At 41.2% G+C, this 23,862-nt stretch overlaps 1 protein-coding gene and 1 pseudogene across 2 annotated transcripts in view; both read right to left on the bottom strand.

Moving 5' to 3' along the window:
- The window catches only part of LOC108020539 (uncharacterized), a 260,596-nt gene extending 236,972 nt beyond the window's left edge, over positions 1–23,624 (bottom strand). Inside the window, exons 1-8 of one of the 2 annotated variants that reach the window (XM_070996948.1) lie at positions 23,493–23,617; positions 22,778–22,856; positions 22,603–22,724; positions 22,476–22,547; positions 21,967–22,176; positions 21,539–21,835; positions 21,251–21,410; positions 21,039–21,123 (exon numbers count right to left, since the gene is read on the bottom strand). In XM_070996948.1, the coding sequence (XP_070853049.1) occupies positions 21,039–21,123; positions 21,251–21,410; positions 21,539–21,835; positions 21,967–22,176; positions 22,476–22,547; positions 22,603–22,724; positions 22,778–22,856 (1,025 nt within the window). In that variant the 5' untranslated portion in view covers positions 23,493–23,617. Of the gene's footprint in view, positions 1–19,068; positions 21,124–21,250; positions 21,411–21,538; positions 21,836–21,966; positions 22,177–22,475; positions 22,548–22,602; positions 22,725–22,777; positions 22,857–23,492 lie in introns of those variants that run through there. The other variant, XM_036822287.3, reaches the window with a different exon arrangement.
- LOC108017575 (eukaryotic translation initiation factor 3 subunit J-like) lies at positions 9,346–10,210 on the bottom strand (annotated as a pseudogene).
- Positions 23,625–23,862: the final 238 nt, after the last annotated feature.

Below are 23,862 nucleotides of genomic sequence, written 5' to 3'. Positions count from 1 at the left end.
GTTTTGTTCAAAATGTGCAGTTTTTATTTTAGAACAGAGAAAATTATACCATTGGAAAGGGCTTGAAAAATGCTTTCCAATGATACCAAATTTTTTTTTTAGTGAGGGAGTATACTATTTACGGTATCGGAGGTCATCGTCGTTTTTTGCCTTTTTCAGTCGAGTAGTGGGAAATACATTTAAAACCGCCTAAAAAACCTCCGCAGCCGCTTTTAATAGCTACTCTCAGCTTAAGGCTTAGGAATGGTTGCATCGCGACATCTTATGCCAATGCTGGCCCGATCTTAAATGACCATTTATTCATACCTTGCTTACACAGAGATTGCCTTTCCTTAACCTATGTCGAAGTTGTACACCTTCGCTATTTACCTACATCCAGACCCCTCCTACACCACGTTCACCCCCGGTAACTTGTTATCAATCCTTGTGTTCAATTTTCTTCTAATAACCATTCTACTGGGGTATTGGGCTGTCCTTATGTTCGAGAACCAATCGGATTGGTTCTAGGAGTATGTATGCACTCCCTGTAGATGTCAACCTGTTAAGTGAACATTCTGGACTATAAAAATGACACCACTCAAATTGCTCAGGATCAGTTCTTCAAATGCCTCAGTACTGTATTCTAATAAAATAATTAGATCCACATCGGTCCTTGCAATCGCGCCTAACAATTCTAATCGTGCTTTTTACCTTTTAAACGAGTGGGTGAAAATTGTTAACAACATTATCGTGCTTTTTACCTTTTTAACGAGTGGGTGAAAATTGTTAACAAGATTACAACATATAACAATATATTTTTTGAATAAAAATATTAAAACAAAAACCCTAAAAATGGAGTCATTCGTTGCTTGTGATTTGTGCACCAAAAATGTGGAGATGAGTGAGGTTGAAGCTCATTATGCTCAGTGCTCAAAGCCTCGGAATGCCTTCGAGGTTTTAATGTGTACTTGTGGTGATAAATATCTTGCATCAAGGGAACGTCAACACATATTGACCGATAAGCATAAAAATGCATCAGCCAGAGAAGTAAAAAATAATGAAAACATAATTCTTCTTAACTCTCAAACTGTTTTTCCTGTTAAATCATATCGAATCAATAGTACAGTCCAAAACACTATTGATTTTAAAGATTTTTATGAGCATTGCCAAAAAAATATAATTGAAATTATAGATAGAATATAGAGCCATTAAATTCAACTTAAGAGTTTACCTATAAGAGTATACCTATATTAAGCAAACAGACGAAGGAGTTACTGTTGAAACAACAAAACATTTTGGGACATCTTATAAATCTGTAAACCAAAATGAAAACATTATCGATGAACTAAATATGGCAGTAGGTAGCTTATTAGCATCGAGCAGTGAGTTTCAAGAAAAAGACTCTGGTTGGGCAATAACAAATTTCAATTATTTTGAAAGTACTATAATAAAGCTAGAAAACATTCCTGCTAGCGGATACATTCAGGCCCCGAAGAATATAAGAGCCCAAAATGCACTTATAAACGTACAGAATACTGACGTATTTTGTTTCAAATGGTGCATACTGGCATTCATAGCTAACAAAACTCATGAGAGTGCTACCTTTACAACAGCAAAGCAAAAAAAGTATTCACGAGAGAAAATGACAAAGCCCACAACTTACCACATTAATATTAATAACGAAATAATTGTATATGACGGAATAAGATTGGATTTTTCAGGAATCGAGTTTCCAATAACAAATAAAGGGATTAGCCATTTCGAGAAAAATAATAAGGACTTTAGTATAAATGTTTATGAGATCGATGCTGATGGTGACAAAATTATCGGTACAACGTTTAGAACCAAATGTATTCGAACTAACCACATCAATATATTGGGAATAAATAACGTAAACCAAGAAAGTATGCATTACGCATACATTACAAGTGTAAAAAGATTATGCTACTCACAGCATTCTAAGGCCAAATCAGGAGGATATTTTGTGATAACTGTCTACAGTTTTCCACAACAAACTTGAATGCGGAAAAGTGGCCTCGTTTTACCCTGAACCAAATACTACAACTTCATTAAAGGGCTTTCACAAAAAATTATCTCCTCCGGTGGTGATATATGCCGATATTGAGGCTGTTCTTGAAAACTATAGAACATGCCTAAGTTCGTCTTCAACGTCGTCAACAACAAAAGTGCAGAAGCATACTGCATGTGCCGTATCATTTTATATAGCACATAAATATAATCCGGATCTTAACGAATTGTGGACATATGAAGGTATGTATAAAAACAACAAATACTTAATTTCTTAGTATTTTAAAAACTAATTCAAATTTTGTGTAATTTTATAGGCACTGACTGCATACAAAAATTCTGCAAATCACTTAAGGAAAAAACTACGAGCTTGTTTTACATGTACTGGTCGACCCCCAAAAACCCGATTGCTAGCACAATCCATGAACAGGAAGGCAATTGCTGTGCCTGTGAAAAGGAAATAAACGCTGACGACCTGGACAAATATTTTGATCAATTTTCTGGAAAATACATGGGTCCCATTCATAAAAATTGTAAGCCAAAGTAAAAATTAAGTGATCCCTTCTTTCCTGTAGTATTTCATAACTTATCTAAATATGACATACATTTATTCATTACTGAATTAGAAGGAGACTTAAGCCCCATACCCTGTAATAAAGAGCTTTATATAGCGCTAACGCAAACAATTAAAATAAATGCACCAAATAGATATAAAATAAGATATATCGATTCGATTAGATTTTAAAATTCTAGTTTAGAAAAACTATAGAGCTACATGGAGGACAAAGATTTTAAAATTCTAAGTACTAAGTTTCAGGGAGAAAAATTTAAGCAAATACGTAGGAAGGGTGTTTTCCCTTACGACTATTTAGACAGTTTTGAAAAATTTGAGGATACCCAGCTTCCTGACATTGATAGTTTTTACAATTCTCTCAGCGAAGAAAATTGTAGTATAGATGATTACAATTTTGCACAAAAGGTTTGGAAAACTTTCAACTGTAATACTATAAAAGATTATATAAAACTTTATTTAGAAAGTGATGTTTTAATTTTGACCGATGTTTTCGAAAATTTTTGAAAAATTTGTCAGAAAATTTATAAGCTTGACCCTATCAACTATGTTACAGCACCGTCAATATCTTGGGATGCTATGCTCAAGAATACTAATGTAAATTTAGAACTTATTAGCGACGGAGACTTGTACAACTTTTTAAAAAGAGCGATAAGAGGTGGGTTAACTCAATGTACCCAAAGAATTTCTATAGCTAATAATAAATATATAACTAACTTTAATTCAAGTAAGCCAAATAACTACCTCAGCTATATTGATGCAAATAATTTATATGGTTGGGCAATGAGTCAACCGTTACCGCTTTCAGAATTTAAATTTTTAAGTAATGATCAATTAGAATCGTTCGATTATATAAATATTTCTGCTGAGGGAAATGTAGGATATATATTAGAAGTGGATTTAGAATATCCTACTGATCGGCATGACTCACATAACTACTTGCCTTTCTGTCCAGAAAACAAAGTTCCTCCAGGAGGTAAGCAGAAAAAACTAATAGCTGATTTAACGAATAAAAGCGAATACATAATCCACTTAAAACAGCTTCAACTTTGTATACAGCATGGTTTAATTGTAAAACAAATACATATGGTTTTAGCTTTTACACAATCATGCTGGTTAAAGCCTTATATTGATTTAAACACTGATCAAAGAAAGCTAGCCGAAAATGATTTTGAAAAAAATTTTTTTAAGTTAATGAATAAGGCAGTATACGGCAAAACAATGGAAAATGTCGCCAAGCGAAGAAATATAGTATTAGTAATACATTATAAATTAAGACAAAATTCGCCAGGCTTCAGGCAACGCATAGCTAGACATGACTTCCATGGCGTTTAGATATTTGGGACAGATCTTGCAGCGATTGAATCAACACCATCAAAAATTATGTATGATAAGCCAATATACATAGGAGTTGCTGTTTTAGAATTATCTTAATGTTTAATGTATGAATTTTATTATAATTTTCTATTACTTAAAAGTCCTTCTTCGAAAATAATTTATATGGATACAGATTCATTTATTTTATCTTCAGAGGAAGACTTTTACGAAACTATAAAAGAAAATCCTGAACGATTCGATACCTCAAATTATAAACTAGAAAACCAATTTAGTATAGTTTAAGCTAATAATAGGGAACCTGGAAAAATGAAGGATGAACATGCAGGTAGGGATATGACTTCTTTTGCTGGACTTAAGGCTAAGGCATACTCTTGTTTAGTTGATAAGGAAGGAAACGAAAACGAATGTATAAAAAAAATTAAAGGAGTTAAGAAATCAGTTATTAAAAAACTGAATCATGAAGATTATATAGAATGTATAAAATATAAAAAAACATTTTATGGATCCCAGCGAGTTATTCGAAGTAGGTCGCACATCCTCTATACTGAAATTATGAATAAAAGAAGTCTTAATTATAAGGATGATAAAAGATATATTTTACCAGATAATTGTAATACATTGGCTCATGGTCATTATAATATTGAACATATATTAAGTAGTAACCAAAATTAAACCCAAATTTGTAAATAAATAGATAAAAAATTAAACTTGTTATTGTTGCGTTTTATTATTTACCAGGTCATTTACAGATATCCATGAATTGTGGCTGGAATCGAAACCGCTCCATTTTAAAAGCACTTGATTATTTTTCATTTTTAGTATTTTCTCTACTAGGAAAGCATTTTTGTCTTTCACTTTTTGAAGTTCCTCTTCATAAAATGACCCATTAATAGGGGTACCCATATAATCTTGTATTACATATGTTACGGGGTATGTAGACTTGACTTTTAAAACTTTAAAAACTTCTGTGGTCCAATTAGGTTCGTATCCCTTCATAAATGCTCCCTTGTATTTACTTATTCTAACAAAATCACCTTCTAAAAATTTATGTTTTGGAAATATTTTTGGTATATTATATACTGATTTTAAAATAAACTCTTCATTTTTCGTGCAGACATCTATAGGCTTCATTTTAATTGTTCGGTGATAAGAATTATTGTATTGATTTACGAGATAATTAATGTTATGAATCCACTTATATTTACCCTGCATACTAAACATTTTCCACATAAGATTTTTTAATGTTCGATTAAAGCGTTCACATATAGAAGCCTTGAGATGCGTATAAGTATGATACTGATTTATATCAAATTTATCCATTAATTTCCTAAAAGTGGAATTAAAAAATTCTTTCCCTTGATCTGACTGAATATTCTTGGGTGTACTTTTACTCTTTTTAAAAACAGATTTCATTGCCCCTTTTACATCCAGGGCAGACTTTGACTTAACTGCCTCGGCGTATGCATACTTTGAGAACGTGTCAATAACGGTCAGTAAATATGTAAAACCCCTATTTTCTTTCGAAAACGGTATCATTTCAACTAAATCAATTTGCCATGTGTCACTTATCCCTTTTTGAACGAATTTTCTCCGTATAAAGTTTTTTCGCGCTGCCTTATGAATTTCATCGACAACTTGTTGTTTGCTCATCTTAAGGTGTTGATTTATTAGTGTTATTTTTATTTGATGACGGTGGTTGCTAAATCAATAATGCTTGCTTATATACAAGAACATCCCTTTTTATTTCTGTACGCATCTTTTTTGAAATTTCAAAACATAATCGTGTTAAATCTATTTGCACACCTTCTAAATCAGATGGTTGAATATCAAATTTTTGTAAAGATACACACTTAGGAATAATATGATTATTGTAAAGATATATTACTTGCTGTCTTAATATGGAGTTCCAACATAAAAATGTAGTAAAAACAAGGAAGAACGCTATAGTCGAGTACCTCGACTATCAGATACCCGTTACTCAGCTAAATGGAGATATGCAAGCAGCAAAGCGAGATTAAAATGCGCCACCTACCGGCGGTATACAGATTTAAGCGTTATGGGCGTTAGAGTGGGCGTGGCAAATTTTTTTTTTGGACCAATCGATAGGTATTGTCGAGACCAATACATTTCAGTTAAAATTTTTTATCTAGCATAACAATTTTGGGCGTCACAGGTTTTCGCGGTTTGTGGGAGTTAGAGTGGGCGTGGCAAACTTTTTTTTGGATCAATCGATAGGTATTGATGAGAACAATACATTTCAGCTAAAATTTTTATTCTAGTATCAAAACTGTAGGAGCCACAGTTTTGGGCGGTTTGTGGGCGTTAGAGTGGGCGTGGCACTGTGCTAAAACAAACTTGCGCTGCGTAAGAAGCTCAGGAATCTGCACGCCAAATCTCAATAGCCTAGCTCCCATAGTTTCCGAGATCTCAGCGTTCATCCGGACGGACAGACAGACGGACAGACGGACAGACGGACATGGCTAGATCGACTCGGCTAGTGATCCTGATCAAGAATATATATACTTTATGGGGTCGGAAACGCTTCCTTCTGCCTGTTACATACTTTCCGACGAATCTAGTATACCCTTTTACTCTACGAGTAACGGGTATAAATATGCCTAATCTTAGTAATGATCTCCAGGACTCAGAATCAAACTCAATTTTGTTACCATACTGATTAATCACAAAAACGTACTGATTATCTGATTTCCTAAATCTAAAGTTACATTTTATGGAGTGCAAGCACGGATGATCAATAATTGTATCAGGCATCAAGAAGTCATACTGGTCCAGTTTCAACTGTATAAATTCCTTATACGTAAGCAGTTGCATCCATTCGTCTATGTCAAATCCAATGAAATTGTTTTTACTTTGCTGCATCCAAACCATCGGCAAAAATTTTCGAGTAGTTGACAGACCACATTTCAATTTTAAGTTTGTAACGAACTGATTTTTATTGTCTGCTCGCTACGAGATTCGTGCGGCTAGCTCAGTATATTGTGTGTTCGTCCCACCAAATTTATATTAACGTGACCGCCCAGTAGCTCAGTGAGAAAGCACAGAATTCACGGGTTCGTATTGGGTTTTATTGCGGGTATATTATTACAAGTGTCTTAGTCGCTTGGTTGGCTTTGACTCGTTGCTTGTGCCCTTCGGTGCTTCCGACGGTCCTGGATGACTCTACGACCTCTCGCCTTGATGACTCGGTGCTCCAGTCCTGTAGCTCCCTGAAGATACTCGCAGCTCCCTGAAGATCCTCGCCGCTCCCTGAAGATCCTCGCAGCTCCCTGAAGATGCTCGCTGCTCCCTGAAGATCCTCGCAGCTCCCTGAAGATCCTCGCAGCTCCCTGAAGATGCTCGCTCGCGGTTCACTTCTCACGCGTGACTTGGTGACTGCTGGTAACGACTCGGTCTCGCGAGGGGTATCGGCCCTACGGGCTTAGGGAAGCGTCACCGTTCTCAGACTAGGGTGAACAGAAGCTGCGCTCTCCAGGATCGCTCCTTTCGACACACCGCCGCCTGTCCCTTGCTCTGTCCCGGATGGTCCCACTGGGGTTTCTGCTCAGCCCGCGCGGACAGTCAAGGCGGTAACGCCAGGAAGCTGCCTCGCGCCTTACTTCGCTTCCACGCCTAGTGTAAACGAACGTTCCACCCTAGCCTCACCCTTTTGCTTTTTGTCCGGGACGTTTCCGTGTGGCTTTTGGTACTCGGGGTTCGGGCACGCCGCTCCGGGACCTCGCAAGTCGAATCCGTAGGGCTCTCCTGGATAATTCCACTCGAGACCGTACCGATCGACCGCTCTCCCTTCTGGCTTGTTATATTCGTGGTTCGGGCACGCCGCTCCGGGACCTCGCAAGTCGAATCCGTAGGGCTCTCCTGGACAATTCCACTCGAGACCTTACTGATCGACCGCTCTCCCTTCTGGCTTGTTATACTCTTTCCAGGCGTAACGCCAGGACTTTGTGGACAGGGTTAATCGACCGCCTTGACCTAGCCGTGTGATGCCCTCTGGATCTCAGCTACCTGCGTCTCAATTCGGAGATTCCTGGTATCCCAATCCCGAACGTCTCGACGTAGCAATCTCGTTCCTTGTAGGCTCCCACGGCGCTGCTTCTCTGGCGACTCGACTTGCTGCTGCTCCCTTGTAGGTTATCGGGTTGTTTGATTGTTCACTTTGGTATCTGAGTGATCTTGACGGTTTGACTCCTTGTGATCGACTGATCCTGCTGCCAGCGCTCTGCGGCCTTATATAGGGCCTCCAAGCACCGTTTTTCCCCTTTTGCGCACGGCCCGCTGGATCTCTCCACTTTGGGTCCAAAGTCCGTGCCTCCTGGATGACCCACTTGTCCTTTATGTACCGCTTCCAATAGACGTTCCGCCCACTGCTGCCGTTCCACTGATTCCCGTGCCGCTTGTGGCACGCCTGTGTGCCGCTCCACTGCCGAGATGTGGCACTTCCTCTCCCGGTCCAAAGTTCACGGGAGAGTCCAAAGTCCAGAGGAGTTCCGTTATCCCCTTCTGCATACGGCACTCTTGCTCTGCCCGCGAAGTCTCCATTCTCTCTCGATCTCCATCCTTGGTCTCCAATCTCTCTCGCTCTCCTTCATTGGTCTCCAAACTCTCTCGCTCTCCATCCTTGGTCTCCAATCTCTCTCGCTCTCCTTCCTTGGTCTCCAAACTCTCTAGCTCTCCACTCCGCGCCGTTACTACGCGAATTCGCCGCGTATCTGGTAAGCGGCCGGCCATCTGCTTCTATTTGTGGGGAGTTATTCAACTCCTCACATTCCCCCCTTACTTCGGGAAACATTTAAGACTGGTTCCTACTCTCCGGCGTTTCCTTGCTTATCCTAGCCTTTGAGTCCTTGTGATTCCCGCGGCGCTCCCTCGTTGCTCCCTCGATGCTCCCTCGACGCTCCTAACTCCCTTGAGTTTCTACAGCGGGGGTCATCCTCCTCGTAGCAACTTTAAATCTCCCGCGCCGATATTTCCTGTGTTCCCACTGGGACATCGATACTCCTGGGCTATCGATCCCCAGCTCGCTGCTCATTGCTGCGTCTCACTCCTTTCCGTGTTTCCTCCGCCTGGTCACACCATTCGTGCGTGATCGATATTTATTCGCTATCGACGGTGCGGCGTTGCCACCTGCTCGTTGCGATACTTCCACCTTTGGCCGATATTACCATTTGACGTGTACCCATCGATCGCACTTTCATCTAGTGCCAATCGATCGCCTATCGAGGCGCCCCCTTCCCTGGCTCATGGTGATTTTGCAACTTTCTAGGTAAGTTTTCGCATTTCCTCACTCCTTTCTATTTCTATTTCAATCGTCCTCAGCCGGCTGAGCCTGGCTTTACGCTGGCAACACTCGAACGCTGGTGCGGAGAGGACTTCGCATTTGCTTCGCTGCAGGTAAGTATTTTGGTGTCGCTTGGCTGCTTCCTGTATTAACCCAGTATGAATTTCAGAATGCTGGAGCTGCCATGTATGCCCCTTACTTCTGGCCCCTGTTTCAGCTTTTCCGAGTGCAATATCTCCACGGTCATTTCGACCCTTTTGATGTCAGCGGCGCTCAGGTTCACGCATAGGCTGCGCACCAGATCTTCGACGAACTGGGGAAAGTGCTCCGATTCCCGGAACTGGGCCACCTTCCAGCTGATCGTGGCGCCGAACTCCTTGAACTCCTCCTTGCTTTCCGGATTGAAGGCATCGAGGCCGCCGCTCGTACTCGTCACGCCGAAGGCGTCTTGGGCGTGTTTGAGGTCTGAGGCCTCCTGGATCTTTTGCAGGCGCAGCTTCTCGGCCAGTTTATCCTCGGGTGATAAGTTAGCCAGTCGTTCCGCCTCCGCTTACTCTTCCAGCCGCGCTTGCTGCTCCAATTTGGCATTTAGTGCCTTGCTTGGCTTGGTTTTGGCTGGGGCTTCTGTTTTCGTGGGCTTCTCCTCGTCCTTCTTACTACCCAGATCTACGGTACAGCTCTCTGCTCTGTGCCGTCTTCCCCCTTCCTTCGGCAGACTTTTGATGCGTGTTTTTCTTTTCCTCCGATCAGTCCCAATCGAGACCTTAGACGCTCTGGTTCGCTCCCTTTGTGTTCTTAACGTTCTCCTGATGTCCTTTATGTGTTTCATCGCGCCTTTGTAGATGCCCTGTAGTATCCTTGGAGGTATCCTTGGAATTTGTTAGTAGTATCCTTTGGGAATCCTTGCAGGTATCCTTGGACTCTTTCCGTAGTACCCTTTGGGAATCCTTGGACGTATCCTTTGACTCCTTTCGTAGTATCCTTTGGGCATCCTTGGAGGTATCCTTGGACTCCTCTCGTAGTATCCTTTGGGCATCCTTGGAGGTATCCTTGGGATCCTTTCGTAGTGTCCTTTGGTCATCCTTGGAGGTATCCTTGGACTCCCTTCGTAGTATCCTTTGGCCATCCTTGGAGGTATCCTTGGGATCCTTTCGTATTATCCTTTGGTCATCCTTGGAGGTATCCTTGGACTTTTAATGTTGTTTTGCATCTGTTGTGTCTGCTTGCTGTAGCCGCTCGCTTGTGTTTTCCGTTGCTGTTTCAGCTCGCTTACGTGGATGGTCCGCTCATTCTTTGTGTTTATGTGTCTTATTTTGCAGATCACTGGTGACGCAAAACCTATGACTTGGTAAGGTCCGTCGTATCTTGGGGCCAATTTTGCTGCGAACCCCTCGGCCGCTTTTGATAAATGGTGTTCCTTGGCCCACACGACGTCACCCACCTTTGGCGTCCATTGCCTCCTCCTTAGGTTATAATGCCTAGCCTGGTCCTGGGATGCTTTCTCCAGGTTCCGCCTTACAATCTCGAAGATTTCCCTGAGTTTGTTAGCATTCTCTTCCGGGGTCTCTGTCGGTCGTCCGGTCCCTACGGTTTCTCTGTCGTATAGGGCGCTCGGTAGTCTTGGTTCTCTGCCTTGGGTAATGAACGACGGTGTGTAACCTGTGGATTCTGAAACGCTCGTATTTACTGCCAGCATGATTTCTGGCCATTTTTCGTTCCAGTCTCTTTGGTTCTGCCCTGCGAACTGCGCAATCATTGTTTTCACCGTCCTATTGGCTCTCTCAGTCGGGTTCTCCTGTGGGGTGTATGGAGCTGTGAACTGTTGCCTGGCTCCCATTTCGGCCAGGAAACTCTTAAAGGTTTTGCTGGTAAACTGGACTCCGTTGTCCGTTATGACTATTTTGGGGACCCCATACCTCTCGATTATGCGTTCTCTGAAAGCTTTCTTTAGGGATTCGGCCGTCGCGCTTCGCAGCGGCACCAACTCAGTCCACTTGGAGAACCTGTCTATCAATACCAGCAGCATTTGGTTGCCGTGTTTCGAACGCGGCAGGGGTCCGACGAAGTCCGCACATACCGTAGCCCATGGTTCCTCTGGCACCTGCGTAAGCAATTTCCCAGCCATTTGCATCTGATTCGGCTTGAACCTCATGCATGTCTCGCATACTCGCACGTGGGCTCGGGCGTCTCTGTGCATTCCTGGCCAGTAGTACCGGGCTGCCAGACGTGCTATTGTCTTTCGGCTTCCTACATGGCCAGCCGCCGGTGAGTCGTGGTTCTCCTTCAGCACCGTTTTCCGCAGCGCTTTCGGGACGCACATCTTCCATGTTGCAACTTCTTCGCTGCCCGCTCTATGAGGTATATTCCTGTAGAGGGTGTTACCCTCCATCACGTAGTCTGGATACTTTTGCGGCTGGGTCCTTATCTTTTCGCGCATTTCCAGAATCCAGCTGCATACTGCAGAAGCTTCCGCCGCCGACGTCTCCTTGATCCCTCGAAGCGTTTCCGGCAGTGGCTGCCTTGACAAAGCGTCTGCCACCACGTTGAGTTGCCCTTTCCTGTACGCTATTTCGAAGTCGTACTGCTGCAACTCCAGGGCCCATCTGGCGATCCTCCCTGAAGGGCTCTCTATGCTGTTGAGCCACTTCAGTGCCATGTGGTCGGTTACTACTTTAAAGTGGTAACCTTCCAGATATGGCTTGAGCTTTCGGATTGCCCAGACGATTGCCAAGCACTCCTTCTCGGTTGTTGAGTAATTCTTCTCAGCGCCGTTGAGCGTTCGGCTTGAGTAAGAGATTACCTTTTCGCCTCGTTCAGTTTCCTGGGTCAAGATTGCCCCGATGCCGTAGTCGCTTGCGTCAGTTTGCAAGATGAATGGTTTGTCGAAGTCCGGGCATGCCAGTACGGGGTCTGCGACGAGTCTTGCCTTCACCTCTTCGAACGCCGTCTGATGTTCCTGTGTCCACACCCATTTATTGCCCTTGCGTAGCAGATCGTTGAGAGGTTTGACTATTTTTGCGAAGTCAGGTACAAACCGGCGGTACCATGATGCTACGCCCAGGTACTGTCGGAGCTCTCTTACTGTCGATGGTGGTTCTAGTTCGGCGATGGCTGCTACCTTTTCCGGATCCGTGCCTATTCCTTCGCTAGTCACTCGATGACCGAGATATAACAGCTCTTTCTTGAAAAATTGATACTTCTCCGGGTTTAATCTCAGATTTGCCTCCTTTAGTCGTCGGAAAACTTCCTTTAGGTTGGCCTTATGTTCTTCCAGCGAGCGCCCGATCACTATGATGTCGTCCTGGTAAGCAAATGCGTGCGGCGACATTTCTGGGCCGATCACCCGGTCCAGCACCCGTTGAAAAGTCGCAGACGCCGAATGAAGTCCGAATGGCATTACTTTCCAATGGAATAAACCTTTCCCCGGCACTGTAAATGCCGTATACTGCCTGCTGTCCGCTTTCAGTGGGATTTGCCAGTACCCATCCTTTAGGTCCAAGCTGCTGATGTACCGTGCTTCCCTCAGTTGGTCGAGAATATAATTTATTCGGGGCATCGGGTAGGCATCCTTTACAGATTTGGCGTTTATTTGCCTAAAGTCGACGCACAGTCTCCATTTGCCCGTCTTTTTTCTAACCATCACGATGGGAGAACTGTATGGGCTTGTTGAGTGTTCTATGTATCCCATTTGGAGAAGCTCGTCCACCTTCGCATTGATCTCCCCTTGAACTTTCGGATTCTTGGGATAGTATCGCTGCTTTATTGGTTTGTCGTCTTTCATCGTGATCTGATGCTCTGCCATGTTTGATGTTCCCTTCATGCTGCTGAATGTCGATAGCTCTGCCTCCAGGAATTTCGTCGTGTCGTCATCTTCGCTTGCCCGTTGTACGACTGCCACCGACAACTTTTCCTCGAGCCATCCCTTGTGACGATTCCTGGCCGGTATTATCACTTCGTGTCCAGCGCACTTAATTTCGGTACCGACTTGTGTTAGAAAGTTCCATCCCAACACCAATGAATCCACTACTCCTGGTAGTATCAGCAGGCTCATGCTCAGTCGCTTGTTCCCGAACGCAATTTCCACCTCCAGCTGCTCATCGTTTCCGCCACATCTTTCGTCTGCCAACCTAACTTGCCGTCGTATCCTCGTAATCTTTCCGAGGGCAGCCAGGTCGTCCGCCAGCTCTTTGCTTATAAAGCTTGCTGTTGCCCCGGTGTCGATTGTGGCCTTGTATGTGCCCCCACCAATCGTCACCGCTGCGGACAACTGCTGCTCCTCCTCGATCAGCTTTCCCGTTAGTTTGGAGAGGTAGCATCTTGCGACCCCCGCTCGCCTCTCTGCGGCTGAGATCGCTGGGCATTTCCCGCCTGCTGGCAGCATTCAACGCTCCTGACGCCTACTCTCCCGCACACCCAGCAGAACAACAGGCGTTGGTGCCGACATCCCCGCGCCCAGTGTCCATGACCGCCGCACTTTCGGCAGGCCTCCTGGGGGTCTGTGATGTGTGTCGTTTCACGAGGCCTTTGTGTTGTACTTGGTGGCCTCCAAACATTGTTTGCTGGTTGCATCTGTTGCTGTTGTGGTGGTGTCCATTGGCCTCCGCGTGGTGCTCCTGTTGCCTGCTGCCGTGGTACTCGGTTAGGTGGCGACCATTGGTCGTTTCCCCGCGTCTCCTGGATTCCTGTCTCTTCGCATCTTCTGCGTGTTACCTGCGCTGGCGATGACGACTTGTTCTTCAAGAATTTGTTTTCTTGCGCGAACGCTTCCCGCTCCTTTTCGAGTTCTTCATACTCGTCTGCTAATATCATCAGCGTGTCCAGGTCCGACACTTTGTATGCCCTTAGGAAGATCCTTAGACTGGGAGTGCAGTTCTCCTTGATGATTCTTAGGGTCTCTATAGTGGAGTAATTAAGTGGCCTCACCATCGTCTGCATGTCGATCATGTAGTCTTTGAACGACTCGCTGAAGCCCTGCTTCCGTTGCCTGACCTGATCCGCCAGCCTGATGAAGAAGTCTCTCGGTAGAAAGTATGTGTGGAAACTATCTATGAACTCCGCCCAGGTTTTCCATTGTTTGTTGTTGGCGATGAACCACTTCAAAGCCTTTCCCTTCAGTAATTCAGGCATCGCTCGGGGAATCATGTCTAACTCCAAGCCGTATGTGTTGGCGGACCATTCCACCTGTTCCAGGAACTCGAACGGTTTTTCCGCCCCGTCGAACCTGAACGACCATTCGCGGACCTGTGTAGCGATCCTTGCATAGTCTGATTGACTGGGTCTCGAGATCAGCGCTGTTGTTTTCCTGTCTTGGCTTGATTCTCTCCTGTTTGCCTCCTTTTGTAGGTTGTCAACGCTCAGGCTTGCCACTAAGTTGTCCCCTTCGACGGTTGTTAACGTGATGCTGGGGCCGGCTTTGTCGTGGTATGTGGCTTCCAACTCGGCCCAGATGTCAACGAGTTGTGGGTCATTATCCGTTTCTGAGTAATACTCGGATAATGCTTTTCTCATGTCCTCTAATCTGCCGTCCAGGGTGACATTAAGCCTCTGTGCGACATTGGCGAAATCCTCCTTTTTAAGTCGGTAGATCCACTTCTTCCCCATTCTGTTTAAATTGCTTTCACTGCTGGGACAATCACGTTGGGCGCCAGATGTAACGAACTGATTTTTATTGTCTGCTCGCTACGAGATTCGTGCGGCTAGCTCAGTATATTGTGTGTTCGTCCCACCAAATTTATATTAACGTGACCGCCCAGTAGCTCAGTGAGAAAGCACAGAATTCACGGGTTCGTATTGGGTTTTATTGCGGGTATATTATTACAAGTGTCTTAGTCGCTTGGTTGGCTTTGACTCGTTGCTTGTGCCCTTCGGTGCTTCCGACGGTCCTGGATGACTCTACGACCTCTCGCCTTGATGACTCGGTGCTCCAGTCCTGTAGCTCCCTGAAGATACTCGCAGCTCCCTGAAGATCCTCGCCGCTCCCTGAAGATCCTCGCAGCTCCCTGAAGATGCTCGCTGCTCCCTGAAGATCCTCGCAGCTCCCTGAAGATCCTCGCAGCTCCCTGAAGATGCTCGCTCGCGGTTCACTTCTCACGCGTGACTTGGTGACTGCTGGTAACGACTCGGACTCGCGAGGGGTATCGGCCCTACGGGCTTAGGGAAGCGTCACCGTTCTCAGACTAGGGGGAACAGAAGCTGCGCTCTCCAGGATCGCTCCTTTCGACACACCGCCGCCTGTCCCTTGCTCTGTCCCGGATGGTCCCACTGGGGTTTCTGCTCAGCCCGCGCGGACAGTCAAGGCGGTAACGCCAGGAAGCTGCCTCGCGCCTTACTTCGCTTCCACGCCTAGTGTAAACGAACGTTCCACCCTAGCCTCACCCTTTTGCTTTTTGTCCGGGACGTTTCCGTGTGGCTTTTGGTACTCGGGGTTCGGGCACGCCGCTCCGGGACCTCGCAAGTCGAATCCGTAGGGCTCTCCTGGATAATTCCACTCGAGACCGTACCGATCGACCGCTCTCCCTTCTGGCTTGTTATATTCGTGGTTCGGGCACGCCGCTCCGGGACCTCGCAAGTCGAATCCGTAGGGCTCTCCTGGACAATTCCACTCGAGACCTTACTGATCGACCGCTCTCCCTTCTGGCTTGTTATACTCTTTCCAGGCGTAACGCCAGGACTTTGTGGACAGGGTTAACCGACCGCCTTGACCTAGCCGTGTGATGCCCTCTGGATCTCAGCTACCTGCGTCTCAATTCGGAGATTCCTGGTATCCCAATCCCGAACGTCTCGACGTAGCAATCTCGTTCCTTGTAGGCTCCCACGGCGCTGCTTCTCTGGCGACTCGACTTGCTGCTGCTCCCTTGTAGGTTATCGGGTTGTTTGATTGTTCACTTTGGTATCTGAGTGATCTTGACGGTTTGACTCCTTGTGATCGACTGATCCTGCTGCCAGCGCTCTGCGGCCTTATATAGGGCCTCCAAGCACCGTTATTCCCCTTTTGCGCACGGCCCGCTGGATCTCTCCACTTTGGGTCCAAAGTCCGTGCCTCCTGGATGACCCACTTGTCCTTTATGTACCGCTTCCAATAGACGTTCCGCCCACTGCTGCCGTTCCGCTGATTCCCGTGCCGCTTGTGGCACGCCTGTGTGCCGCTCCACTGCCGAGATGTGGCACTTCCTCTCCAAGTCCAAAGTTCACGGGAGAGTCCAAAGTCCAGAGGAGTTCCGTTATCCCCTTCTGCATACGGCACTCTTGCTCTGCCCGCGAAGTCTCCATTCTCTCTCGATCTCCATTCTTGGTCTCCAATCTCTCTCGCTCTCCTTCATTGGTCTCCAAACTCTCTCGCTCTCCATCCTTGGTCTCCAATCTCTCTCGCTCTCCTTCCTTGGTCTCCAAACTCTCTCGCTCTCCACGCCGCGCCGTTACTACGCGAATTCGCCGCGTATCTGGTAAGCGGCCGGCCATCTGCTGCTGCTTCTATTTGTGGGGAGTTATTCAACTCCTCACAAGTTATGAACAACATAATACTCGAATCCAAAAATGACTTCGTGGTCCTGTTTCTTTCGAGAAATTTTATTTCTTTTAGTTACACACATGTCCATCAGGTAAGACTACTTTAAATAAACTGTAAATATGTTCTAGTCTTACCGGTATATAAAGGAGAAAGCCCTAGCAAGCACACCCTCAGTTGATTAAAAAATCTCAACCAATGATGAACACAGTCGATCGTAATTCAAGCATTATAGTAGATTTTCAATATGTACTTGGTAACAACAAACAAGTTTTCGTTAAGGAGCTGGCGTTTATGCCTGCTGGAACTGTTATACCTAATTTTTTCCATTTCAAACCGCCATGTAACATAAAAGAATTGGATAATGGAGCTCTTAAGCAGCAGCACTTTAACCAGCAGAACGTAAACGGATTGGATTGGTCAGCTGGAGATATTCCATACACAAATCTTGAAGAAATACTCACACCACTCAATAAGTATCACACAGTTGTTGTTCGTGGTGAAATTAAAAAGAATTTTTTTACATATTGGATGAAGTTTAACTCAACTACCCAATTTTTTTACAAATTGTAGAATACACAAGAAAAAACATCCACTTCGATGTTCGTTAAATAATTTATTTAAGCTGTTTGTATTCTTAGAAAACACCAATTATGAAATATATAGTAATGGTGACACATGTGTTTAAAATTTAGTAAAAATAGATTCATGGCCCTATCAGGTTGTCTCTTATTATGGATTCTTTTAAGAGATTTTTTGGAAATAATCCCCGTAAAAATGGATACACGCAACTTATTTGTTGTAATCATTGCGGATCTGATACTCATTTCGAGAAGAACTGCTCCAAGAAACGCGATCAAGAGAATATTAATAAAACCTAGTGTAACTTAAAAACATTATGTAAGCAATTAGTAATAATATAATATATTAAAATTCATTCCGAATAAAATAAATTTTTTTATTAAGAAAAATGTTTACACAATTTATACATCCTTTTACAATGCTTATTTGTGGACCCTCAGGATCGGGAAAAACAACCTTTTTAGAAAATCTAATCACCAAAAAGAATGATCTTTTTAATATTTCAATAGATCGAATTATTTGGTGTTATGCAGAGGAGAGTGCCGAGCCCAATTTCGAAAAGATTGAATACACTGGTAAAAAAAAACATCGTAAATGTCACTATTTCGCCAACGTTTCAACTATTTTTCCCAGCGGTTTAGAACCTAACATGAAAATCGTAAAAACGAAAACGTTAAATAGTTAATTATTTTTTGAAAATTCTCGTAGTAAGTTCAACGATTTTTTAATTTCGATCAAATATGTTAAAATAGTACAAAATAATTAAATTAAATATGTTCCATAGTAAAAAGTATTATATTTTTATATTTATTTTAAATATTTTCATATTTAGTTCCAGTAAATAGAATATTTCATTTGAATGGTTTTTATAGTTAAAATAATTATAGCCCGCCCTCAAACTCAGCATATTTTTATTTGGATTAAATAATTCTCATATTTAAATCAGACTGGGATGAACTTTAATATAAATACAAATTTTATTTAAATTAAATATAATCCCCGTTAAAAGAACTGTACTTTATTTTTGATTTAAATATAGTATTTAAGCCATACTATTATGGTGCATATTCAATTTAAACCGATCCGTAGTTTAAAACAAGCGTGATTTATATTAAATAAAGACCCAAATAAGTATGTGGTTTTATTTAAAATAAACGTAAACTTATAATCCAAACAATTCTGCTTAAACTCTTTTTTTACCATGCTAACACTTCATCATTACTTTTGTTTTAAATACATTTGTACTTAACGTAAGTCTTAGAATTTATATGATACGTATGCATAGGGCAGCTAGTAAAGTCTTCAATGTTTTTTATAATCACAGATTTTTGTATTTTGCCACATTCGTACGCCTGCATGTGCGTACAAAACTTTTTAATTGCAATATTATTACAGGCAACGTAAACTGTTTGTGCTTCCACAAACACAAAAAAGTATCTTAAATAATAAAAAGTTTGTATTTCTTATTCCCAAACAATAGTCTTTCTTATATGTTATACCTTTGTACAAAATATGCTCAGATATTTGAACATTTTCAGATGACAACTTATAGGAACTAATTTGTTTCAAGTATTCTTTATGTATGTCGTCATTTACAAAACTTATTACTTTAAAGTGGGGAGGAATTCCGTCCTTGTTCTTCATTAGAAAGTAAGAGAAACTAAGACTTTCTTTTATAGCGAGAGAACGACATTCAGCTATCCGCGACGTTATAGAACTTAAATATGACTTAGAGTTTCTGTGTTTAGCTTCGAATCTCATAACCCAAGATAGCTTAGGAGGTCCACATTTTCTTATCGCGGTCGGGTAGTGAACAAGAAAATGATGCTTAGGTTTCAAAGTTGGTCCATATAACGAAACATATAATTTATGATGAGCTTGAATCTTTCTATCAAGAACTTGTAAGTCAGCATCATTAAATTCATTTTGAAATAACATGTCAATAATTTCTAGCATTTCCGTGAATAAAATCCAGTTTTTGTTATTCTTGGGCACATAGCTCGCTATCATAAATAGCAGATACCTAGCTAGGCAAAGTTTCTCACTAGCGGTCATTCTTAGTTCGTTTTTTTGTAACTTACTCAGAACAAGAGGACGCGATGCATTTTTTATGTCTAACTCTCCAAAGGAAAAACATTTTTTCCGATAATTAATAATGTCTAAACTTAAAATTTTTCCTTTTATCAAAGCTGTGAGAGTTTGGCATACGCTATAAACACATACGCCTTCTAGGACATCGTGCATGAGATCAAAATAAAAATTTTCTGTTACATGAAAAGTTTTAAGTTCGTTAAATAAACAGTCGCTCTTAATTCCTGTTTCAAGAACATCTTGTGCTTTTATGTCATTTTCATACGAAGCCCTGTTTCTTAACAAATTTGGATGTTCACAAATGTCTCTTTTCATTTCTATGTTGTTTCGCCTGCATGCTCTGCAAAATCGTTTTGCTCTAAATGATTTTATAAAACCTAATATCGAGTTGAGTCCTAAATTGTCACCTAAAATTAGACCTACTACAATCTATATAGTAAATGACTCTTTCCCTATTGTTACCCTAATTCCATTTTCTAGTTCTTCTAAAACCTGATATATTTGATAAAATACAACATCATTATCTATTTCCTTAAATGCTTGACTTGGTATATATGCAAAGGGAAAAATAAAGTCTAACTTAGATTGCAAGTATTGAGGCAAAGTAGGAAAAGAATAATAGCAGCCACATATAGATGAAACATGTGCACCTATGGCATTATTAATTTGAAATTCATCGGCATAGAAATTTAACGGAATAATAATATCATTTATATCATAATGTGAAAGCTTGTTAGCAAACGTACAGGTATTGACAAAGTTGCAAATAGTTTCCTTTTTCATTAGCTCTTCTTGATTTTTAACAGTAAGGTTCAAAACGTCTGGAATCTCGAAAAATTTTGTTATTTGGAACTTTACAGGCATAAGTTGTATGTTCACTTTGTGAGGCATGAGTTCTGCTTTGCCTCTTTTAATTTTAGGTACTAGTTTGTTTGAAATTGTATATGCCAAAGGATTTTCATAGAGATTTTTCTCTTTTAAAAACTTTAAAAATTTATACTCAGATACTATCGGCTTAAATGGACTCTTACAGAAATCTAAAACATAATTAAGTATTTCGTATGATAAAGTTGAACTTGTCAGAGCATCTTTAACTGCACTAGCTATTGGGGCTAGCAGATCAGCAATTTGTTTTTGTATAAACAGAATCTCATTTCTTGGCAGTCCAGGTCGAGCGTGCAAGCCACAAGAAAAAAAAAGACTTGTCTTCAAAATTGTTTTGACAATCTGTGGTTTTAATATGTGCTAAGTTATTCTTTAGAGCGACACTTGAGTCGCAATTGGAAGCTGCAGTAACATAAGTATTATTAATTTCGATAATATTGATTTCTTCAATGTTGTCATTTTCCGATAATGTAATCTCAGCATGCGAGTTACAAATATGTTTTAAGTTCAATGTATTAAAAATCTTAAAGCATACATCTAACGACTCTATAAAGGAGTCAAACTTATATAATGACTTATCAAAGTATACGAAAAATCCTTTCAAATTTTCTATGCATTCACCTTCAACTATCAAAAAAGGCTGCACCGTTTCTGAGCTTATATAATACTTAATAATTAACTGCTGAAGCTTTTCCTCATAGTCCGCAATGGAATTGATTCTGAGGACAAGACTTTCCAGTGAGTCCAGTAGGGAGAATTTCTTTCTCTTGTTTGTTCCTTTTATTACGGCCCATGAATTATTTGACACGACTGAGGTAAGTAAAATAGTGTAAATGTAGTCCTTGGAATCTGTGAATAAGAATATTTTATTAGATTTTTGGTTATGGCATAATTTAGAAAAAGCTAAGCTTATCATAAGAAGATAAAGTGTAATCTGCAAAATGTGTAGATTGAATTTTAAAAAATTATATATTACCGATTGATACCGTTTTCTGAGCTGTCTTTAATATTCTAAGACACTCTTTGTTTTGTATCTGATCTCCGTAAAAGCAAAAAACCTTTTCTTTGAATGGGTCCCATTTACGAAATAAAATATCTCCTTTCTCAGGGTATAATAAGTTGAAATCAATTTTTATCTTTAAAGAAAAAGTTAAGTAGTTTTATAATATGTTTCGAGTAGGTTGTTTTATATATAAGGATTTAAATACATAAACTAATAGGAGATGGTATACAAATGTACGGAATAGAAATTAAAAGAAGTTACCAAGTCTGGAGCACGGCAATCACCGTATTTTGGCCACTTCTTTAGAAATTGTGGACCATCCAGCAATTCGATGTCTTTTTTGCGTTGGGCATGAGATTCCCTCCATTTCTGACACACAGAGAGCCAATCAGAAATTTCCCGCTTTAACTCTGCTTTCAAAGCAAAGCTTGTTATGTCAGCAAAACCACTTGTTTGGGACACAGGATCGGATTCCTGTAATGGACCGGATCGACCGCGTTTCAAAAGCTTTGACCTTAGATTTGCGTACTTCCAGTACAGTTTTCCTGCAGGATGCTTCTGTATAAGGTTTCGGGAAGAAATTAATAAAAGCATAAATAACTTAATGAAGAACAGATTTGTTAAGCCAAAACACAGTTCAAAAACATTGATAGTGTTTAGATTAAGAACAAAGCACGGTCATAACTTACTCTCCAGTTCTTCTCCGAGGGAAATACCTCCACGATTTGGTCCACAATATCAGCAAAATCTGTAGTTTTAAGCGTCTGCTTCCTAGCTGAGATGTCCTCTATAATGATATTAATTATCTGGTCTCTTTGATCCGTCGTTAAGGTGTTTTTTAGGTTATATTGCTCGAGGAGAAACCTTCCCCGTGGATACCCCTTCAAAATGTCTGCAACCTGTTAAAAACAATAATAAGACAGGTCGACAATTAACAAGATTAAACGCTACAAGATCTAAAAGGATTTTACCTGTAGGCGACCACAGACCTAGATACTTTACCTCACGTCACAGCTTGAAAAAAATCGTGGTCAAAGTATAAATTAGCTCTGTTGTTATAAAGACTTCGACCAATACTTTCTTTAAACTGTGGTGTGATGGAAAGTTTTTGATTTGGGTCGTAAAATCCTTTCAGATTATGTAGAGGTTAGTCTTGTTCAAAAGTAGTTAGGTTGTTAAATATAATTTTAAATCTTACCAATTTGGGTTTCGCAGCACCTGCAATGGGGATCTCTTGGTCTTGTTCCTCACCTGAGTCTTCACCGAAATTCTATTAAAAGAAACGTTAGAATGTAATATTAAAAACTCTTTTTTTCCATACATACCTGTGATTTTTGCCACCCTAACAGTTTGTACCGAAACTCAGCTCGAATACCTATATTGCCAATAGCATCCCTTATGTCGTCCGCGGTCAAAAATTTGAGAGACTTAAAGGTCACACCTTTACCTGCCAAAAAATTGATTCACAAAAAATGTATTTTTAAAAAAAGAGGAACTTACGATTTAACTCTTCAAAAACTTCGGGCAAGCCAAAGGAGACGAGCAAACTTTGCAGCTGGAGTTCGTCGTTTTTGTCCATCTTTTATATGTGTAAAGGAATGTTGTTATATTTTTATAAATTCGAATTTATGTGCAAATGTTTTTTTAAATTTTTCGCATTTTTGATTTTATTGAAATTTTTTTTACGTACACTGTTCGGCATAAGTATTTTGACAAAACAAAAGTTAAATATACTCATAATTTGAACTTATTTCTTGTAAACTTTGGCATCAGTGGAAAGGTAATTTAGGTAATGTAATTTCAGCCAAATCCTGATACACGTGTTTACCACTTACCGAATAGTATGCGTAAAAAAAGGTGAAACGACTGCGCCACAGAGCAGAATGCAACGGCAGCAAAGCGTCTTTTTAGCGCCCTTTTAGAGTTTTTCTTCTCGTGCATTCTACTCCTTTTATCTAGCTTGGGCGGGTTTTCACTTAATTTTCTTTCGTATTCTTCATTTCTTTCTCGTATTTTTTATCCACTTTATGTTTATTTCACAACCGTATGTCTTTTTTTGTTTTAAATGTAATGCTCTTTTAAGCTTTAATTTCTTCAAATGTAAATTATCACGAAATAATAACGCGCACAACAAAGAAGAAACTCAAAAAGGAAAAATGCGACAAAAAAAACGTGGACATGTATTAAGTAATTATTGTATTTTTATTTGACTCACCTTTTGCTTTTTGCTGTACTTTTCATTTTTTCAACTCTCAAACTCTCTCTAAAAACTCACTCACAAAACTATAAATTACTTTTACTTCTGATCAGGAGGACCGCTTGCTTCGAAGTGATCGCGGGATTCGCTACAAAGCGGAGTGTCAAAATATTTCGTGTATACATACATACATACATATGCATGTGTGCAAAAAGGACGGACAAATTCTGTCGCGTGCCGTTACTTTACAATAGAAGTCAAAGTAATGGGGAAGAAAATAACAAAATATGTACAAATAAGTCCTTAAGTTTAATAACTTGTATATGTCAATTTAGTAATATTTATTTTATTTTATTATATTTATATATTATATGACCATATCTTATTG

This window comes from Drosophila suzukii, chromosome 3, assembly GCF_043229965.1.
Source record: "Drosophila suzukii chromosome 3, CBGP_Dsuzu_IsoJpt1.0, whole genome shotgun sequence".
Taxonomy (NCBI): Eukaryota; Metazoa; Arthropoda; class Insecta; order Diptera; family Drosophilidae; genus Drosophila; species Drosophila suzukii.
This window is presented reverse-complemented; position numbering and strand designations above follow the sequence as displayed.